Below are 23,426 nucleotides of genomic sequence, written 5' to 3'. Positions count from 1 at the left end.
CAGGAGGGCTATTTCAGCTGTAGGGGTCCCCCCATCCCCTAAAGGAGTGAGAGATACCAGCCCCACCCCAGCCCAGGGTTCTAGTGCTGGGGAGAGAAGTTCTATAATTGTTGGTTGTGAAAAATAGCAGAGATTGTGATTTGAGTGAGACTAAGTGTGGCTGCACTTATAGGCGCTCCTCTTAAAGGGACTACACATGGACTTACCCACCAACAGAATCACTCGCTCTGACTTCCAGTGCTGGGGCAGCAGCAGGAAAGGCGGCAGGGACAAATGGTGGGGAACTGAGTTGTCTGGCTTGGGACAGGCACTGGAGAGGCAGCTTTCTCCTGGATGGAGACGCTGATGGAGGCCACTGTTTCTTTGTTAAGCCCCCACTTCCTGGTGTGCAGACACAGGCAGCCGCCATTTCTGAGTTTCCGCTGTTCGTTCACCCTGCACAACTTTTGGGCACACCCAGGCCACTTCCAGTGGCTTTTTCATGCAGACCACTTGTCTTGGCTCAAGCTGCACTTTCCTAAGGTCTCTAAAGGTTCATGGAACCCAGATAAGTAAAATCTGGCTTGAGTGTGTCCTGTACCTCTGGCCGAGTAGCCCTAAACCAGCACTAGCGGCAGCCGGCCTTGGTTCACTGCTTGGCCTTTCAAGGCGCTTCCAACCACAGCACGAGCGGCAGCCATCTGCGGATTTCTTTCTGGCTCCCACTACGTGGCCCAGGGTGGGGCTCACGCTGTGGCTGAAGTAGACCTACAGCAGATCCCCTCCAAGGTATTCCCGGGGCTGGCACCCCCAATGGCCAGTTTCAAAATGAGCCGGAGCATCACCTAGCCATCTCCAAGTATGACACACCCAAAGGGTGGATTGGGCAGGCACCAGAGTCCTGCTGAGGCAGATCCTGCTCCATAGAATCAGCCCCTGCACAACAACTCTTCCACTGTAGTCAAGGCCAGTCCTCACAACCAGTGAGCCCAAGGGTCAGTCCCTCACATTGATGTGCAATTATCAACCAAGGCTCAACTACAAGAGGAGGGCACACACAACCCACACAAGAGATGCACCTGGAGCGCATGGCTCAGGTGACCAGAAAGAATGCGCCACTGAACCCCACAGCACACTTACTACGTAAGGCCACTCTACTAAGACCAAAAGACATAGCAGCCCTACCTAATACATAGAAACAAACACAGGGAACCAGCCAAAATGGGGAGACAAAGAAACATGTCCCAAATAAAAGAACAGAACAAATTTCCAGAAAAAGAACTAAGCAAAAAGGAGATAAGCAATCTATCAGATGCAGAATTACAAACACTGGTTATAAGAATGCTCAGTGATCTCATAAAAATGGAGATGGAAAGCATGAAAAAGAACCAGTCAGAAATAAAGGATACAATAATGGAAACGAAGAATACATTACAGGGAATCAACAGTAGATTAGATGAAGCAGAGGATCCAACCAGCGATGTAGAAGATAAGGTAGCAGAAAACACCCAACCAGAACAGCAAAGAGAAAAAAGAATCCAAAAAATTGAGGAGAGTTTAAGGGGCCTCCAGGACAATATAAGCATACCAACATTCGCATCATAGGGGTACCAGAAGGAGAAGAGAGAGCAAAGGAATTGAAAACCTATTTGAAGAAATAATGACAGAAAACTTCCCTAACCTGGTGAAGGAAATGGACATACAAGCCCAGGAAGCACAGAGAGTCCCAAACAAGATAAACCCAAAGAGACCAACAGCAAGGCACATCATAATTAAAATGTGAAAAGTTAAATACAAAGAGAGAATCTTAAAAGCAGCAAGAGAAAAGCAGTTAGTTACCTACAAGGGAGCCCCCATAAGACTGTCAGCTGATTTCTCAACAGAAACTTTGCAGGCAAGAAGGAAGTGGCAGGGAAATATTCCAAGTGATGAAAAGCAATGACATACAACCAAGACTGCTCTACCCAGCAAGCTGTCATTTAGAATTGAAGGACAGATAAGGAGCTTCCTAGACAAGAAAAAGCTGAAGTTCACCACCACCAAACCAGTATTACAAGGACTCTTAGAGGGGCTTAAGATGGGAAGCGGATTAAAGATGGGTGAAAGGGGATGGGATTAAGAACAAATAGGGTATTCTACAGTAATCATGAGGATATAGGTTATAGCACAAGGAATATACTCAATAATGTTGTAATAACTAGGTATGGTGCCAGATAGGTACAAGATCTACCAAGGTGATAGATGGGAATGGGGTTGGGGACAGGATGAAAAAGGTGAAGGCATTAAGAAATATAAATTGATAGTTAATACAGCATGGGGAATATAATCAACAATGTTGTCAAGATCATGTAAGGTTCCAGATGGGCACTGGACTTATCAGGGGGATCACGTCATAGACTGTGTAGATGCCTGACCAATGCGGTGTACACCTGAAGAGCTGAAGTAGAATAATATTGAATGTCAACTATAACTAAATATATAGGTATATATAGTCATGGAATGTGGAGTACAACATAGGGAAAATAGTCGATGGTATTGTAATAGCTATATAAGATATTAGAGGTGTAGTAGCTTGGGGGGGTGGGTTATCACTTTATGAGGGGTGTAAATGTCTAACTATTATGTTGTTTTGTACACTTGAAACTAATTTTTAAGAAAGTAAAAAAAAGAAGTGGCCCAGTCTGAAATAATGTGATTTCAAGGACACTTCAATAGTTACTGGGAACAACTAACAGAATACTTTAAATCAACACCATCTTGTGATCTGGTAAATAGACACCTATTGTTTGTCTGCCTAGCAATTCTCCACCACCAACTCCTTTCTTTAGCTATTTATGTTTTAACTTTATTAAGGTGTAACTTATATATCATGAAGTTCACCCATTTAAAATATACAGTTCAATGGAATTTACTATAATTACAAAGTTGTGCAATCATCACCATAAACTAATTTTAGAACACTTTCATCACTCCAAAAACAAACCCCATATCCATTAGCAGTTGGTTCCCCTTCCCTCCCTTTCCGCACACTGCTCTAGGCAGCCATTAATCTACTTTCTGTCTCTGTAGATTTGCCTATTCTGCACATTTCACATAAATGGGATCACATAATATGAAGTTTTTTGCATATTGTTTGTAATATGTTTTTTGAGGTTTATCCATGTCATAGCATGTATCAGTACTTCATTCCTTTTTATGGCCAAATAATATTCCATTGTATGGATATACATTTTGTCTCTCCATTTATCAGTTGATGGACATTTGGGTTGTTTCTACTTGGGGCTATTCAGATATACAGTTTGAAAACATTTTCTCCCATATTATAGGTTACCTTTTCACTTTTTTGACGGTTTCTTTAGAAGCACAACTTTGGCTATTTATTGCAGCATGATTTCTAATAGCAAAAGACTGGAAATAACACAATTACACATCAAAAGGGGATGGGTTATATAAACTATGGTACGTCCACACAATGGAGTACTATGTAGCTGTGAATGGAATACACATTCCAATGGAATGAAGACATCTCCAAGGTACACTGCTAAAAGGAAAAAGAAAAGATGCAAGAGAATGTGTATTCTACCATTTATTTAGTAAGAGATTATGTGAAAATATTTAAGAATTACTATTTTAAAAACAAAAACAGGAAGGATAACCCAAACTAATAAATAGGGTGTGGTTTTTTTTTTAAGTTACTTATAAAGGGAGGGAATAAGATTAAAGGGACCAGGATAAATGCCACATTTGTCTGAACGCACCTCACTTTGTAAATTTAACTTTGAAGCCACATAAATGTTTTCTTTTTACATTAAAACAAAACTTTTTAAGTTAAAAATCAAAAGCAAAATGAAACAAATGAATTTAACTGTATACTTAGTTGGTGACTTAACCATGCTATCAGTAGTCATTTAAATGAAATTAAAACCTAATAACTTGACCATACATTCCTAGTAGGATATATTCTAAAAACAAAAGAACTACAAAGAAATCTGAAACTATTTTCAAAACTCAAACTGTTAATAATAATGTTACTGTTAATCAAAAACTATCCTATGGATATTTATTTTTATTTATGGTATGATGGGACTCAGGGCAGGCTGCCCCAAAATATGCCAATGTGACATATTGATTATTTTGAATTAAAATTACTTGAGAAACAACCAGTACATGAAGGACACTGTTACCTTCTCTCTGCCCCTCTGAAAGCAGCAAACAAATCTCCCATGTGAAAGGTACTTTCCCTGTACCAGGAGGTAGACAGACATCCTTATCACCAGAGATGGGAAATTCAGGGCCAAGAAGTCTGTGTAAACAAAATTCTGTTTAGTTTTTACACTAATTAGTATCCAAACCTAATTTTCTTTGTTTGTTAATACTTCACAAATTATTGTTTCTTTGTTTAAAAGTATAAAACCTGTCAGCTTGGATCATTTCTTTAGGTCACATATCTATGAAACCTCCATATGTCCAAAATTAGGTTTTTTTCCTCACATTAATCTGTCTTGTGTCAATTTAATTATTGGACCAGTCAGAAATAACCAAGAGGGGTAGGAGGAGATTTCTCATCCCTGACATTTAGGATAAACCAGTAATTATACTTACATCCATATGAATCAAGCTTTTTAATGTAAGTAAAAGATAAGTAAAGATCAAAGAAGTTAAATAAAAACCTTATAATCCTTCATTTCATTGGAAATGTCAGTTTGGATTCGTCATACTTATCTTAAAAATGTGTACATATTTCTAGGCTTGTTTTAAGAGAACGAAATTCAAGCCACAGACCAGGAGAAAATATTAGCAACCACATATCCAACAATGGGCTTGTATCCAGAATACATAAAGACTCTCAAAATGCAACAGTAAGGAAACAAATAACCCATGAAGACGGGCAAAAGACATGAACCGACATTTCATCAAAGAGGATATACGATGGCAAAATACGCACATGAAAAGATGTTCAACATCATTAGCCATTAGGGAAATAAAAACTTAAATCAGGATGAGATACTACTACATACCTATTAAAATAGCTAAAATCTAAAACATTGAAAATGCCAACTGGTCACAAAAATTTCAGAGTCACAGAACTGTCGTCATTGCTTGTGGGAATGCAAAATGGTACAGCCACTTTGGAAGACATTTGGCAGTTTCTTATAAAGTTAAACATACACCTATGGCCAGTTCCAAATTCATGTGAAAGTCAAGTATTCTGCCATTCATAGGAAAACAGTGATCACTTTGCTGCAGTTTTTCAACTTCTCACATGTATAAGCAAAGCTTTCCTTGTTTAAGAGGTTTCAAGAGGAAGGCCAGAAATAATCCCATTTCAGTTAAAAATGAAATCTAGTGAGCTTATCTCAATATGACCCAGAGTTGAGTATTTATATAGCAAAATGCAAGCATAGGTTTCACACTGCAAAAGTAATTAACTTATAATAAGGAATAAATTATTCTTTTAAAAATAATGTTCTTGTGTACGAGTATATACAAGTCTACAAGGAGATCAAGATTACAATCACTTTGTAACTGCCTATATTTGAGCCTGATTATGTCAGTCAGTAAAAAACTCAATTTTTAAACCTCATATGTGAATGAAAAGGAGCCATATACTAAATCTGACAAGCTCAGGGGCATGGCAGGCCCTACAAACTCAGAGACCGAAATTAACCACATAGTATGGTCTAAACATAAAAAATTCCTAACTAAAAGCAGATCGCGGCCAGTAATCACATCCTTGGCCTGTGGCTTCCTTGACAAAGGTCAATCTTTACATTAAGTGAGCCTGTCTGTTGTCTTTTTGCATCTAAGATAACACACCCTTGGAATGTCAAAGTAATCTCCCTTTTTCAGGACCCCTCAGGACACAACCGCTGCACCAGAGCACCAGACTACATAACCCCTCATTGTTATCTTGTTCCCCCGAATACCATCTCTATGTGCTGTAAAATGTTAATTATTAACTATCCTGTACCCATCAATGTAAAAGAAGTATGTGTCTCTCCATCTTATTTTTTATCCAATCCCAGAGATTTACCCCTTTTGCTTTCTCCCATCCCCTTAATCTACCACCAATGGATTTCATGTACATCTCCTTACATCTCCTCCTTTGATTCTAATGTATAAAATAAACTGCAAAACTGCCATTTTCCGGATCATTTTCTTAATCTGTTGAAATTTTGCTTCCTGGCAAGTATCATCAATTTGGCTCAAGTAAACTCATTAAAGTTCTCTACAGGTTTGGACATTTCTTATGTCAATACATATAAAATTGTGTCTTAGGCTATGTTATTCATATTGCTTTGTCATGGTTTTAATAGCTTTACTTATTTAACATTGTCAATATATTTTAATGTTGTAAGCAGATTAATTAAAATGAATTTACAACCTTTAGTTAAATTAAATCAACTGAGCCTACTTTTTGAGAAAGTAAATCCCATCTTGGGTTAAAGCAGTTATTTAACAGAAATGTATTATGCTGCCTTATAAATTTTTTAAATGTATGAAAAGGAAAGAAAAGTAAGCTGAGCTTAACTACTTATTTGATTGTTTCTCGAGAAAAGCTGGCTAAAAGTCATTTTTAGTTTTAAATCGGGGAGAAAACTACTCTTGTTCATAGCATATATCACATCTCATACCTACTACCATAGTACCCTCTATAGTAGAAACTATGAAAGGATTCTTAGGCCTACTCAGATAAGGGGAAAAGAACAACAAAAAAAAAATCAAGCAGGAAATTTTACCATTAGAAATTTAAAAAAAAAACAAAAAAAACCTGACATTTCCTCTATTACACTCCCATTTGCATTAGAGTTGATATTCTTTGTGGCAAAGGGAAACCACACAGGGTAGGTGAATAAGTTGGCAGAAATCAACAAGTACAGAAAACTATTACTCTTTACTCAAAAGAAATATTATTAGTGGATCATTATATCTACAACTCATGGATCATGCTAAGGTACCATGGGCTATAGAAATCATTTTTCCTCAGGAGTTCCCCGAGACCTGAAAATCATTTCAAAGTTTCTTCTGGGGTAAAAAGACTGAGATTTGGGGTGATGAAAATGTCTTGGAACTAGTTAGAGGTGATAGTTGCAAAACACTGTGAATATACTAAATGCCACTGCATTGTACACTTTTAAATGTTAATGGTTAACAGGATTTGTTGAGGCTTCCTGAAGGCAAAGACTAGATATGGTCTTGCAGGAAGTTGAATATCTGAATTTAAAACAAAGGCAAAAATTGGTGGAGATGGCTCTAATGAGAGTGGTTTTCAAACTGACTGCAACCACAGTAACAGATTTGAGTGCAACCCAGTTCACATACACACGTGACAGAAACAAAAGTTTGTAAAACAATACTTACCCTTCCCAAGCATAATTAACACACTCTGATTTTTTATTCCACTCTATTCTGTTTCTTTTAAAAAAATGTTGGTCATAATTCATTAATTGATTCCACACAGTGAGTGTGGCAAACTAATGGCCCCAGGTGTCAGGTTAAGGGGTTTGGACCTGATGCAGGTTATTTTAAGGCAATAGAATTGACCACTAAGAACATAATCAGAAATCTGTAGGCAGAATTTTAGATTGGGAAAACCCTCCACCTTGTGAATAGAGTGATTGTTTTATGATTATATTTGTCGTTGAGCTAAATTTAAATTGACGTATCTAACATCACATAATGAAGTCAATATGTGTACTATGTATTACCGTGTTTTTCTCTTTCAGTTGTTTATCATTTAAATCACTGGTATATTTCCCAAAGAACAGTTTTCCCTGCATATTTATAGACTTATATTAGTCTAGATCAAAATAAATTTCACGGTATTGCCCGCAACTTTTTGTAAGAGAGACAGAGAGATTCTGACTTTCTGTTTTATTTTACTGTTGTGAATTCAAATAATTTTTTTTAAGGAAACAGTTGCTTCGCTATAAATTAGATGATGGACTATTTACAACAAATCCTCCAAAGATGATGGCAAGGTAGCTTCATAAAAAACAGAAAGTGTGTTCCTCATCATTCATTAGAGACTTTCGGGATCAACTACACAACCATCTGTCCAAAATGCTGGAGAAAGGATTTTCAGCTTTGGCTGGAAATGTCCCTTTTTAACTTCAATATCCTATCATTTTTGACAAATATGCCTGAGATTCTCTTAGCTCAATACAAATCCAGCATATAAACTGTTGGGAAAAAAATACTGTGTGTCTGGAATTTAGTTGTGATCTTTCCCGAAGGTTTTCAATTAATTCACATCAAATTCAATGTCATCAGTGGTACAAATGCTTATATTTAAAAAGCACAGTACTTCTTATTTCAGAGATAGAAGTATAGGTTGCCCATCACCTAACTGTGGACAGAAACCAATCTATATTGCTCATTACTACCAGCAGCTAATTAAGGGGAAACAAGGTCCTTTTTTAATTTCTGAGAAAAAGCAGTGAAAGTTAGCTTGTGTTATAACTTTAAACCCAAACAGCCAGCAATTATGCTGTCTCCAGGAGGCCCAGGTTTTTCATTTGATAATTTAATTCAGCGAGCAAGGCTCTGTAATTGGAGTGGGGGAGGGAGGAAAGTGATAAAAAGGCCAGATTTGGCTTTACTGACTTTCTGACCATTCTATGCCAGGCAGTATTCAATCTTTTAACCAAGTACAAGTTTTTAAAACAATATTAATTTTACGGCCACACAGCATATTTAGTCCCAAGACTACTGCAACAATTTTTAAAATGCAGCCACCTGATTTGGGCATATACTAGGATATTCAATACATAAATACTGATTTGTTGAATGACAACCCGAGGGATCTATTAAGTATACTGTCATTCCCTATGTCATGTGGGGACACTGGTCCTGCTCCCCACACCAGAACGCAGGATATGGTGAGGCCAAAAAGGAACACCAATGGAGCCACATAGATAGGGGAGTCATATCCCTATAGTCTTGCTGGCGGCTGGGTTGGAGACACTGGAAGCAGGAGCCACACAATCCGCCCCACTTCTCTCCCAACCAACCAACCTCCTAGCGTAGCCACAGTTATATCAGTGGCTAATTGCTAACTGGTTACAGCTGATGGCCACCCAGCCACAGCGGATGGCCATCTGATTACAGCTGATAGCCATCTAATAACCGAGCAAGCACCTTTCCACGTGAGGCTGAGAGCTTGGAAACTGCTCTCCGGAACTCTGTCCCCACACCCTAGTTTCCCTCTGCTCTCCCTTTCTCCCTTCCCTCCCTCCCCTCCCTTCCCCTCCCCCCTGTGCCCTTCTCTCGCTCATTCTCTCTCTTTGTCTCTCTCTCTCTCTTTGTCTCTCTCTCTGTCTCTCTCTCTCTCTCTCTCTCTCTCTCTCTCTCTCTCTCACACACACACACACACACACACACACACACTCCTATTGGTCTGAGGCATAAAGTAAATACACTCAGGAGTCTAGAAGCAGACCCATGCACCCACCCATATCTGAATACTTCAATTATGACAAATGAAACTCTGCAGAGAAGTGGAGAAAGGATAGCCTTTTCCAAAAATGTGTTCAAGCCAACAGAACGAAAATGGAGTCACTTATGATATGCCCCATGTCACCAAACTGTCACCAAACTGAAACCTAACTTAGTTTCAATTCTCCCAGAAATAGAATCTTAAACCAGCTAATCGTGAATCTCCTGATCAGCATTAGTTAGGTAATCTGCCTGATAAACCCTGCCATCCACTATAAGGAAAATAACCTTGCAATAACTAATCCGCTTTTTGCCTATTACAGATTCCTGGTTCCTGCTCTCTTCTGCCTATAAAATCTGTTTTGTATAGTTCTTTGGAATTCCTTTCTATCTGCTAGATTGGATGCTGCCTGATTCATGGATCACTGAATAAAGCCAAAGAGATCTTCAAAATTCATTCAGTTGGATTTTGTTCTTTAACACATGGTTCTGTGTCAACTGAATATCCATATGGGGAAAAAAATACAAACTGACTCTGTGGGGACAGAGCCAGGAGTGCAGTTTCCAGGCTCTCGGCCTCACATGGAAAGATGTTCACTTGGGTAGTAAATGGCCATCAACTGTGATTGGATGGCCATCAGCTGTGGCTAGTTGGCCGTCAGCTGTAACCAGTGAGCCACTGGCCACTAATATAACTGCTGTGGCTATGCTAGCAGAAAAATGGGGGCGAGCAAGAAGATGGTGGCTGGCAAGCGTGGATTGCAGTTAGGACATCGGGTTGCGGACAGTGTGGGTCCTGCTTCCTGTGTCTCCAACCCAGCTGCCAACAAGACTATAGTGAGATGACTCCCCTACTTATGGCTCCATGGGTGTTCCTTTTTGGCCTCACCATATCCTATGTTCTTGTGTGGGGAGCGGGAGCTGAGACCCCACAGGCCGCCCCACACGATAGACTCCTACCTATTTTCATACACATACACCCACACCCACACCCACACACACATTTATTCAAATTTATCCTAGTTAGATTACAGATCTAAACATTAAAAGTAAAAAACAACAAAAGTTCCAGAAAATAACACAAGAAAGTATCATCATGACCCTGGTATAAGGAACTATTTCTTAAACAGGAAACAAAAAGCACTACTCTAAAGGAAAAATTATTCATCAAAAACAACATCAAGAGAGTGAAAAGGCCAACCACAGACTAGAGGATATTTGCAACACATATCTCTGACAAAGGAGTCATATCCAAAATCTGTATAGAACTCCTACAAATCACTAAGAAAAGGCAGGCAACCCTGTAGAAAATTAGACAAGAGACAAACAGGTACTGCACAAAAAAAGAATATCCAAATGGTCAATAAATGTGTAAATTCAGATTAAAATTAGAGTTGTACTACACCCACTGATCAAAATAACTAAAATTTAAAAGAGTAACAATAACAAGTGTTAGGAAGAATGTGGAACAATAGGAACATAAAATGCTGATGGGAATTTAAATTGGTATAATTACTTTGACAACGTCTATTAAAGCCAAACATACGAATACCACATGATCTAGCAATTGTATAATGAGACAAATGCAAATAGTCACAGAAAACTATTATTAATAACTCCAAACCAACCAAATCTCTGTCAATATTAAATGTATATATAAATGATGTCATATTCATGCAGTGGAATACTATAGAGCAATGAAAAATGTCTGTAGATGTACAAACTACGTCTACAGACAGCCACATAAACAAACTTCAACAACATAATGTTGAGCTGAAAAAAGCCAGTCACAAAAAAATAAACCCCGGACATTTCCATTGACACAAATTTCAAAAGCAAGCAAAACTTACCTATAGTAATAGCAGCCAAGATAGTGGTTACTTTTGGAGAATAGGGAAGGGGAAATGCTAGGATTGCCACATGAATTACAAGATGCTCAGGTAAATTTGAATTTAAAATAAACAACAAAAATACTTTTCTTATACATAGGTCCTATGCAATATTTGAGATATGTGTTTTTATGTGTTGAATCTGGCACTTCTAGTCAAGGGGGATGCTTTACAAGTGCTGGTAATTTTTATTTTTTGTTATTCACTCAACGATCATCCATTGTGCATTTTCCATACGTGTTGTACTTCACAATAAAAAAAAGTTAAAAGCAAAAGTACATTCAGTACAGCCTTGCAGATTTCAAAATATCACATCCAACTACTGTTTTTGCTTCCCACCTTTAATCACTGCACGTGAATGCTGGGGTACTTCTGCAGGAGGTAGGCGTTGGTAATCTCAAGTGTGGCTGGGCCCAAAGCTGTGGGCTCTACTTCTCATTTTGATTACAATTACTTTTACACAGTATGCTTCTTTACTTCTGGAATCTTTTTTTTTTTTTTATGTGCTGCCTCTCAGGGATCTTTCTTATTTGTGCAGCTGGCTTAATCTTACCAAACGGCAATGCTAAGCTGGAAGGCCAGCCTCTCTCTACCCATCAGCCAAGAAATGTACAAACCAGTGTTCCAGAAGCGAGTTGTAGTGGTCAGTCCACCTGCAGGGGTCAGAATGCAGTGAGCTGAAGCTACAAAGAAAACCAGTACTCTGGGGCCCACAACTTAGTAGATAAAGACACTGTTCAAAATGCATAAAATTGAATGCTTCAATCTGCTGCCTGCTTTCTAAATTTACCAGAGATTTACCCAAATAACTTGAGCGGCTCCATCTAGTTCCCTCTTATAGGTGTATTACTTACCTTCCTCCTACAGATACAGCTGGAAAACCCAAGTAAAGAATATTATCCAGTGGAAACAAAAGCCTGAATCTTTTTTCTGCTGTTGCTTAAATAAGATGCCATTTATTGGCAAATGCCTTTTCATGGTCAGGGTTTTTTTATGTTGTTGTGTTGTGTTGCTTTGTACCTTGAAATGAACCTCTCCCAATTCTAAATAAAGAGAAAACTCCTCAAAGTTTGCGTGCTTCTCTCCATAAAGGAACACTTACCTATCTGCCACCTACCAGCCTTGAGAGTGCCAGGTTTCTTCAATTTAATAACAGAAACTAAATGTATCTCTTTCACACAAGATATTAAAAATAACGATTAGCCTACTGGGTTGTGGAAACAGGTTGCCTGGAAGAAATACAGCTTCACCACTGAGACTGTAGCTCTGGACAATCAGTGACTCATCGCTCTGTGCCTCAGTTTCCTCAACTGGGAAATAAAAATAGTACTTAATACAAAGGGTTGTTAGGAGCATCAAACGCTGAGTAAGGAAGGTAATTAAAGCACAATGCCTCGCACACCTTAAATACTCAACAATGATTATCATCATTACCATCTGCTACCTTCTAGGGTTCTGCCACCTCTAAAGGCTGTACTTATGTATCTAATGTAGGAAAAGCATCCAGATGCAGTCGGAGGGACGGGGGAAAGAGAAGCAGAGAGTAAGGGTTCCACCGGCCTACTAAGTTTGGTCCGAGTTGCGCCCAATTTAAATATGGCAAAGCAGCGGCAAGAGGCTTCCAGTAGGGTCCGGAGAGGTGGCCACGTCTAGACCCCAGACCCCGACCTCTTCTGACCTCGGGCGTCCTGACTACTCACGTTGCGGCTGAAACTGTAGCCCGGCAACAGCTGCAAGGCCATGATTCCAAGCTTCCAAGGGTCAAGGGGAGAGGGGCCCGCAGGTGGCAGCAGCTTTGCGGCCGTCCGCGATGTTTAAGCCCCTACTCTCAACGCGTTACCTAGAGACGGGAGGCGGTGTCACAGAAGAGGGAGTGGTTGCCACGGGTGGGGACTCTGGGCGGGACCGGGGCGGGGCTCGGCCGGAAGCTCCCCGCGCGCTCCTCCTCCCCCGCGTTCCCCCACCCACTCTGCGGGGTGCAGGCCTCTCAACGCTTATCTCTTTGCAGGCTTTCTGTGCACACAAAGACTGACGGCGACAGCGTTCCTCACCCCCGCCGCTTTCTGGTTTAACCCCTTAATAGAGCTCAAAGACTTCAGCTCCTCCGATTCTTGCCACATTTTTTGCCATTTGGTTATTAAATTTAGTTCAAATACACAGAAAAGTGCAGAAAATCATGACACCCGTGTGCTTACAGAAATGTAACACCAGTTAATGTTGCATTTATAGCAGCTTTTATTTTGTAATTAAAACGTTCCAGATGGATCCAAAGCCACACAGACCTCATCGGTCTTCTCCCACCGCCTTGAAAACCCGTTCAGCGGTAACCACCATCTTCAGCCCTCTGTACATTTTTGTATTTGAACTAAACATTTGTAAGGTGCTCGTTCCTGGTCCAATCACAGTGGCCAGGGGGGGTCGGTTGGCACAAAATGCGGCCCCCATCACTCCATCATGCACCCAAGATGCCCAGGCTAGGAGCCTCCTTGATTCCTCTCCCCACACCTACAGCTAATCCTTCCCTGAGTCCTAAGCGTTGTACAGGCTGGTTGGCATCTCTCAGTCACCACCTCCTCTGTCTTATTTGAGGCCCCGTTATTTCTTGCAGAGTTTTCTTTCTAAAAATTATGTTAAAAAAAACACAACTAACTGATCTTTCCTCTAGAGCCATCCACTTACAATTCATGCGCCTGTTACTTTCCTGTTTCAGTATTCTTCTAGCCTTCCCCGCCTTCAGGAGGCAGGCAAACTCCTTAGCCCTGTCAAAGCCTATGTCGGGGTGCCTTTCAATGCCTGCCCTCCATCCCTTTCTTTGCCCCCCCTCCTCTACTCCAGCTCTGAGAAACCACTGGCAGTTTCCAAACCAGGCTCTGTGGCTTCTCCCCTCTGGGATTTTGAAAGAAACATCCTTCCTTTCTATCTTTCACCTGAGTAACCCCTTCTTTTTTTCAGGACTTAGTTCAGTGTGGAAAGGCGGCATGGAAGGCTTTGCCATTTCTGGAAGGTGTTCATCTTCACCTTCTCCACCCCGCTCTCTATCTGGTGCCCAATCGAATTGTGACTTTCATGGTACTGCACTGTAATCATGCGTTTACTTTCCTCTCTTCATATGCCCCCAAATTCTTCCAGGACAGAGGCTCTATCTCCTTTTTTATTAATAAACAACATATATTGTTTTCTGCATTTAGAAGTTTTACACTATAATTATCTTCTACCTGCTTTTTTCACCTAAGATTTTGTTTCTGAGATTTCTACATGTTAACACATGTAGATATATTCCATTCATTTTAAGTACATTGTATGATAATATCACAATTTACCAATCCATCTGTTGATCTCATCTGTTGAAAACAATTACGTTGTTTCCAGTTTTTCACTAGTTACCAACAATGCTGCAATGAACAAGTCTCTCCTGTTCCTTTCTATGGAAGGCAGTGTGGAGGTTCCTCAAAAAATTAAGACTAGAATTACCATATGACCCAACAATCCCTCTCCTCGGTATATACCCCAAAAATCTGAAAACATTTACCGGTAAAGATATATGTGCTCTGATGTTCATTGCAGCTTTATTTACAGTGGCCAAGACATGGAAACAATCAAAGTGTCCTTCGATAGATGATTGGATAAAGAAGATGTGGTATATATACACAATGGACTACTATTCTACCATAAGAAAAGATGAAATAGTGCCATTTGCAATAACATGGATGGATCTTGAGATTATTATGCTAAGCAAAATAAGTCAGAAAAAGTCGAGAACCATATGATTTCACTGATATGTGGGATATAAAACTGAAAACAAGGAACAAGACAAACAAAGAAACAAAAACTCATAGACATAAACAATAGTGGTTACCAGAGAGTAAAAGGGGAAGGGAGGTGGTAGATGAGGGTAAATGGGATCAAATATATGGCGATGGAAGGAGAACTGATTCTGGGTGATGAACACACAATGTGATATATAGATGATGTATTATAGAATTGTACACTTGAAACCTATGTAACTTTACTAACCATCGTCACCCTAATAAACTTTAACTAAAAAAAAATTATCTAGGCTACATACCCGAAAGTGGAATTGTTCACACATTCACTTCACTAGATCTTGTTAAACAATCTCCAGAATCATTGAACCAATTAAGAAATTTCCCTTTCCCCTTCATCCTTTCCACAATGGATATTAACAATTTTATAATTTTGAACAATCATCTAAATAAATGTAAAATGGGGTACCATTGTTATTTTAATTTGTTTCGCCCTAATTCTTATTAGTGTGTGGTTGGTCATCTTTTCATATGCTTGTTACCTTCTTCTCTGACTCATTATTCACATCCTTTGCTGATTTTTCTATTTGATCATTTGTAATTTTGTAATATATCCTGGATACTAATTCTAGACATGGCAAATACATTCTCACTGTTTGTGGTTTGTCTTGTAATTCCATTATAGAGTTCTTTATTATACATGAATGTGTCAGTTTACTCTACTCAAATAGATTAGTCTTTCCCATTATGATTTGTACTTTGTATGTGAATTCAAAAAATCCTATAGAACAAAATTATTCTCCTACATATTCTTACAAATATTTTTAAATATTTCTTTTGTTACTTTTAATTGAAATAATTTCAAACCAATTAGAAAAGTTGCAAGAATAGTACAAAGAACTCCTGTTTTACCTTATCCTTCACCCAGATTCCCCCAATTGTTTTTATATTTTATCATATTTGTTTTATCATTCCCTCTCTATATACATTTTTTCCCATTTAGAGTAAATAGCAGACATCATGCCCTTACCACTAAATACTTCAGTGCATATTTACTAATAATGACAATCTCTTACATAACTGAAATACAATAACCAAAATTAGAAAATTAGTATTAATGAAGTACTATTTTCTAATCTAAAATACTCAAATTTGTCGATTACCCCCCCAAAATGTCCTTTTGAGCAAAAAGTTAATTTTAAAAACCTGGTCCAGAATCTGATCCAACATCACACATTAGTTGTCATGTCTCTTTATTCTCCTTTAATCTGGAACAGTTCTTCCATCTTATTTGTCTTTCCTGACTTTGATATTGTTAAACAGAATCGGCCAGATATTTGGTTGAATGTTCTTCAGTTTAGGTTTGACCGATGTTTCCTCATGAGTAGATTCATGTTTGTTTTTGTTTTTTAATGGCTCTTTGTTTTATGGCTTTTCGGCAGGAACACCACAAGAGGAATGTTGTGTCCTTCTCATTCATCAAAAAGAGTAGGTACATAATATGTATTTTAACCATCAGTGGTGAAGTTAACTTTGATCACTGGTTTAAAGTGGTAGTGTATGTGAAGTTTGTCCACTGTAAAGTTACTATTTTTCCTTTGCATTAATAACAGTTTTGTGAGGAGATATTTTGAGGCTACCTTCATACGAAGTTCCTCAATAACTACTAACGTCAATTAAGGATTTTGCCCAAATCATTTATTGCCATGGTGGTTGCCAAATGGTGATTTCTCAACTCCATCATTCCTTCTACATATATTAGTTGGCATACAATTACAAGGAAGTTTTTCTTCCTCTCTATTTATTTATTAATTCATTTTTTCAGAATGGTCTACAGATTCTTATTTTATTCAGTGGATTATCATCTGTTATTATTATTATTTATTTTGATCCTAAAGTTGTCCCACATTTGATCAGTGAGAATCCTTTTAAGCTTACTCCTCTTTCTTTTGATTGTCCCCCACCATTTTCCAAGCATTTCCTTTGCTCTGACACTACAAAATATTCGAGATATCTATATAGGTAGATATAGATATGCACATATAGCTATAGATGTATAGATCTCTTTCCATTTCTGTCTATAGTTAGATAGATACAGATATAGATATATACAGAAATAGATATAGTAAAACCCTGGGTTTATACTAATACCTCAAACTCCAATCAACTCAATAGAGAACATACTCAAGTTCTCCTTTCCACATCTGTACCGCCTTCTCAAACAATGAGAAACGTGATTCCAATTACCCTCCAAATATTTACTTATTTGCTCACTCTAAAAGACCCCCAAAGCCATTTCAGTATATGTAACTAATGCCATTGTGAAAAACAAACCTACTAACTGGAGTTCACTACTTGTTTTCAGGTTGCTCTTGTTTTTTTCTTAGTCTTAATGTAGTTAGTCAAAATACTGTGTTCCCTAATGACTTACGTCTGTTTCCCCACTCCTCTTGTCCTTCCATGTTTAGAGTGCTTATGCTACTCATCTTACACATACGAAAAATAGTCTGGTTCATTCTGTACCCATCTGCATTTTACATTAACTTTTTTCTTCCATCCTTGTCTATTCTTCTTTGTCTTTCTTATTTGTAGCTGTTGTTGTTGATTACTTTAGCTAGTGGTTATGTTTTGTTAATTTTTCAAAGAACCAGAAATTTATTTGTTACTTAGGCCTACTGTTTTTCTATTCCAAATCTTCATTATTCTCTGCTTTTATCTTTATTGTTTTCTTCCTTGTGCTTTCTTTTGGCTCATTTGTTGTTCTTCCTCTCACTTTTTAAGATTGTATAATTAATTCATTTTCATTCTTTTGTTTTTTTGTTAGTTTCAGATGTACAAACAATGTAATAGTTAGATATTTCCCGTTGATATCCTCACACAGTGATAACATCCCTCCCCCAATCTACTACCCCTCTGACATCGCATACAACCGTTACATTTCCACTGTCTCTATTCCTAATGCTGTACTCCACTTCTTGTAACTATATATATTATAGTTGACATTCATTATTGTTCAGCTTCAGCTTCAGGTGTACAGTGCAGTGATCAGGCATCTACATCATCCCTGAGGTGGTCTCCCTAATGAGACAAGTGTCCATTGTATACTCTACAAAGTCTTTACAACATTATTGATTACATTCCCCAAATTGACTTTCGTATCCCCGTGGCAATCTTGTGGTTATCGATTGTGCTTTCTAATCCCCTCACCTTCCCCCTTATTCCCACCCCCCTCCCATCTAGCAACCCTCAGTTTTTCCTCTATGTCTCTAAGAGTGTTTCTGATTAGTTCATTCATTTATTCTTTTCTTTAGATTCCACATATAAGTGAGATCACATGGTATTTGTCTTTCTCTGTCTGACTTATTTCACTTAGCCTAATGTTCTCTAGGTCCATCCATATTGTTGCAAATGGTAAGATTTCATTCTTCTTTATGGCTGCGTAATACTCCATTGTATAAATGTACCACAGTTCCTTAATCAGCCATCTACAGATGGGCATTTTGGTTGTTTCCATGTCTTGGCTATGGTGTGTAGTGCTGCAATAAACTATGGAAAACAGTATGGAGGTAGCTCATTCTTTTGTTTTTATTATGTGTTTAAGCCTACAAATTTTCCTCTGGTCTCTACTTTAAATGTATCCAGCCCTTTTGGTTCTCTGAGCAGTACCATGGAGGTCGGCAAGAATAGTGTCTTACAAAAGACGGCAAGAAGGAAGCCAAGAAAAAAGTGGTTGACCCTTGTTCTAAGAAAGATTGGTATGATGTGAAAGCACGAGCTATGCTCAATATAAGAAATATTGGGAAAACACTAGTCACGAGAACTCAAGGAATTAAAATTGCATCTGATGGTCTCAAGGGTCGTGTTTTTGAAGTGAGCCTAGCTAATCTGCAGAATGATGAAGTTACGTTTAGAAAACTCAAGTTAGTTACTGAGGATGTTCAGGGCAAAAACTGACTGGCTAATTTCCATGGCATGGATCTTACCAGTGACAAAATGTGCTCCATGGTTAAAAAAATGGCAGCCCATGATTGAAGCTCATGTTGATGTCGTGACTACCGATGGTTGTTTGCTTCATCTATCCTGTGTTGGTTTTACTAAAAAACAGCAACAATCAGATTTGGAGGGCCTCTTTTGCTCAGCATCAACAGGTCTGCCAAATCCAGAAGAAGATGATGGAAATCATGACCCGAGGTGCAGACAAATGACTTGAAAGAAATGGTCAATAAATTTATTCCAGATAGCATTGGAAAAAACATAGAAAAGGTTTGCCAATCTATTTATCCTCTCCTTGATGTCTTTGTTATGAACAGAAATGTCTAGATGCTAAAGAAGCCCAAGTTTGAATTGGGAGAATTCATGGATCTTCATGGTGAAGGTAGCAGTTCTGGAAAAGCTACTGAGGATGAGTAGGTGCTAAAGTTGAACGAGCTGATGGATATGAGCCCCCAGTCCAAGAATGTTTAAAATTCAGATTTTTCACAGTGACAAATAAAGCCCATTGGTGATTGTTTTTTTTTTAATATATCCAGTAGTCTCTGATATGTAGTACTTTCAATATTTGTTTTGGGTTTGTTTTGGTGTTTTGTGTGTGTGTGTGTGTGTGTGTGTGTGTGTGTGTGTGTGTGTTTTGGCGTTCTGTAATTTTGACTTATATTTTCCTTTCACCCAGAGTTCTTTAATAGAAAATGTTAATTTCTAGTTGGAAGAGCTTTTGGGGTTTTGTTTCTAATTCTAGTTTTATTTTAGTGTAATAAGTATTGTCTGTTGTTGCCCCAATAAACTTTAATTTAAAGAAAAAAAATATTGTTTGTAACATTTCCACTGTATAGAACTTATGGATGCTTTTTTTGTGACCTAATATTCAATCAATTTTTGTGACTATTCCATGTGTAGTTGTGAAAGGAGGTGTATTCTATATTAGTAGGTTCTAAGTTCAATAAACAGCAATGAAATCTACTTTATGTTGTATACTTCTTCCATATCCTTACTTATATTTCTCCCATTTGATCTGTTCTGCACTGGGAGTGGAGTGCTACAGTCACCTATTATCAGTGTGTTTCTATCTGTATCTCCTCACATAGGTACTTTCTGCTTTTTAAACACAGTTATTTGGTGCATAGATTTGCATAACTGATATACCTATATTGTGAAATTGGCTTTTAACATTATAAAGTATCCTATTTTTTTGTCATGTTTAATTATTTTGGCCACATTGTACTTTGTCTGATATGAAGGATCACAGTCTCCACTTGCTTATTATTTCCATTTGCACATGGCTTTATTTTGGGCCTGTCTGAATCATTTTGATTTAGATGTATCTCCTGTATACCACATATAGCTGTGTCTTGCTTTGTGAGCCATGTTGAAAATATTTTTCTTTTAGTAGGTAGTTAAGCCCATTCACATTTACTGATAAGACAAATATTTTTGGTCTCAAATCTGATAGATTATTTAAATTGTAATCACCATGTGTATTATATATATTTACTGTTTCTTTTTCTCCATGATGTGTTTTCTTTGCTATTGTAATTTATAAATTTCTTTTGAGTCTGTAGTCAGAAAATTATAAGACACTGAAGAGAGAAATTAAAGAAGATACAAATAGATGGAAACACATACCATGCTCATGGATAGGAAGAATTTATATCGTTAAAATGTCGATACTGCCTAAGGCAATATACAGATTCAACGCAATTCCTATCAAACTACCAAGGCCATTTCTCACAGAAATAGAACATATTACCCTAAAATTTATATAGAACCATAAAAGACCCCGGATAGCCTCGGCAATCTTGAGAAATAAGAACAAAGTGGGAGGTATCACGATATCTGACATCAAATTATATTACAAGGCTATAGTAATCTAAACAGCATGGTACTGGCATAAAAACAGACACATAGATCAATGGAACAGAACAGAGAACCCAGAAATAAATCCATGCCTATATGGTCATTTAATCTACGACAATGGAAGCAAGAATTTACGGTGGGGTAAAGACAGTCTATTCAATAAATGGTGCTGGAAAACCTGGACAGACACATGCAAAAAAATGAAGCTGGACCACCTCCTTACACCATATACAAGAATAAATTCAAAATGGATTAAAGACTTAAATGTAAGATCTGAAACCATAAAACTCCTAGAAGAAAATATAGGAAGAAACTTTACAGATATTACCCAGAGTAAGATTTTTACTGATTTATTATCCCCTTGAGCAGGGGAAGTAAGAGAAAAAATAAACATATGGGATTACATCAAACTAAAAAGTTTTTTTTTTGTTGTTGTTGTTTTTTTTTTGTTGTTGTTGTTTTTTTACAGCAAAGGAAACCATCAATAAAACAAAAAGGGAGCCTACTGAGAGAAGATATTTGCCGATGATATATCCGATAAGGGATTAATATCCCAAATTTATAAAAAACTCACTCAACTCAACTCCAAAAAACAAACAACTCAATTAAAAAATGGGCAGAGGACATGAAGAGACATTTTCTAAAGAGGACATACAGATGGCAAACAGACATATGAAAAAATGCTCAACCTCACTAATCGTTAGTGAAGTGCAAATAAAAACCACAATGAGATACCACCACACTCCAGTCATAATGGCTATCATCAATAAATCAACAAACAACAAGTGCTGGTGAGGATGTGGAGAAAAGGGAATCCTTGTGTACTGTTGGTGGGATTGCAGACTGGTACAGCCACTATGGAAAACAGTATGGAGGTATCTCAAAAATCTGAGAATGGAACTACCTCATGACCAGCAATTCCACTCCTAGGTATCCATCCAGAGAAATTCAAAACTCTAATTCGAAAAAAATTTATGCACCCCTATGTTTATTGGAGCACTATACACAATAGACAAGACATGGAAACAACCAAATGCCCATTGGTAGATGACTGGATTAAGAAACTGTGGTACATTTATACAATGGAGTATTATGCAGCCATAAAGAAGAATGAAATCTTACCATTTGCAACAACATGGATGGACCTAGAGAACATTAGGCTAAGTGAAATAAGTCAGACAGAGAAAGGCAAATACCATATGATCTCACTTATACATGGAATCTAAAGAAAAGAATAAATGAACGAATTAAGCAGAAACAGTCCTTGGAGACATAGAGGAAAAACTGAGGATTGCTAGATGGGAGGGAGGATGAGAATAAGGGGGAAGGTGAGGGGATTAGAAAGCACAATCGATAATCACAAGATTGCCAGGGGGATATGAAAGTCAATTTTGGGAATGTAATCAATAATGTTGTAAAGACTTTGTAGGGTATCCAATGGACACTTGTCTCATTAGGGAGACCACCTCAGGGATGATGTAGATATCTGATCACTGCACTGTACACCCGAAGCTGAAGCTGAACAATAATGAATCTCAACTACAATTATATATATATATATATATTATATATATATATATATATATATATATATATATATATATATGATTACAAGAAGCGGAGAACAGCATTAGGAATAGAGGCAGTGGAAATGTAATGGCTGTATGCAATGTCAGAGGGATAGTAGATGGGGGAGGGGTGTTATCACTGTGTGAGGGATATAAATGATAAATGTCTAACTATTACATTGTTTTGTACATCTGAAACTAATAATGATAATAAAGAATGGAAATGAAAAAAATTTTGAAACTAAAATTTAAAAATTTCTTTTGATATGTAGGAAGGCTTATATTTTTGTTCTAGTGTTTATTTTTGTACTTATAATTTCCCCCCAAAAATCAAGCATTTTCAATTTTAAACCAAGTAATTTTACATTTTAAAAGTGATTATAGCCAGTACAATTGAAATTTTAATTTCAAAAAGTATATTTTCATTTCTAGAGTTGTTTTTTTATTCTTTTTAAATCTATATGTTCTTTCTTTTAAATGGGATCCTGCTCTTGTAATTTTTTCTTGCTTAATTTATCTCTTTACATCATTTTAAACATAGTTTTAGAGTCCTTAACCAACATTCTACTCTTTTATGTTCCTGGGGTGCCACTTCTCTTTCCTGTGTCATTTGACCCCTTTTTCATGACAGGTTGTTCCCTTATTTGTTTATAAATGTTTTCTGGTGATCCCGCCTTTGTGGCAAGTTGTAGAGCTGGCATCCCATCTTCTGATTCCAGTCCAGTGTCCTCTCTAAGATGCAACAGCTCACACACGGACCACTGCCCAACTACAGCCATACTCCACATACACACAAGGCCTTCCACAAGGAAGATATTTTCCAACCAGAAAAGCAGGTCTAATAAGAATGGCTTCTTAGAGAGTGACAGAACAAAATGTCTTAAATTAGAGCTGCCTGAAAATCTAGAACCTGAGGCTCCACAACACATCCACCTATT

At 37.8% G+C, this 23,426-nt stretch overlaps 1 protein-coding gene and 1 pseudogene across 1 annotated transcript in view; one reads left to right on the top strand and one right to left on the bottom strand.

Moving 5' to 3' along the window:
- EFHC2 (EF-hand domain containing 2) overlaps positions 1-13,108 on the bottom strand; it is a 239,729-nt gene extending 226,621 nt beyond the window's left edge. The window contains 2 exon segments of the mRNA XM_033122963.1: positions 4,164-4,282; positions 13,007-13,108. Of these exon segments, the coding sequence (XP_032978854.1) occupies positions 4,164-4,244 (81 nt within the window). The 5' untranslated portion in view covers positions 4,245-4,282; positions 13,007-13,108.
- A 5,629-nt stretch (positions 13,109-18,737) lies between these two features.
- LOC117016959 (40S ribosomal protein S3a-like) lies at positions 18,738-19,575 on the top strand (annotated as a pseudogene).
- The last annotated feature ends 3,851 nt before the right edge of the window (positions 19,576-23,426 follow it).

The sequence above is a fragment of the Rhinolophus ferrumequinum genome, chromosome X (genome assembly GCF_004115265.2).
Source record: "Rhinolophus ferrumequinum isolate MPI-CBG mRhiFer1 chromosome X, mRhiFer1_v1.p, whole genome shotgun sequence".
Taxonomy (NCBI): domain Eukaryota; kingdom Metazoa; phylum Chordata; class Mammalia; order Chiroptera; family Rhinolophidae; genus Rhinolophus; species Rhinolophus ferrumequinum.
Note: the sequence above shows the minus strand (reverse complement) of the source record. Positions and strands in the feature narration are given on the sequence as shown.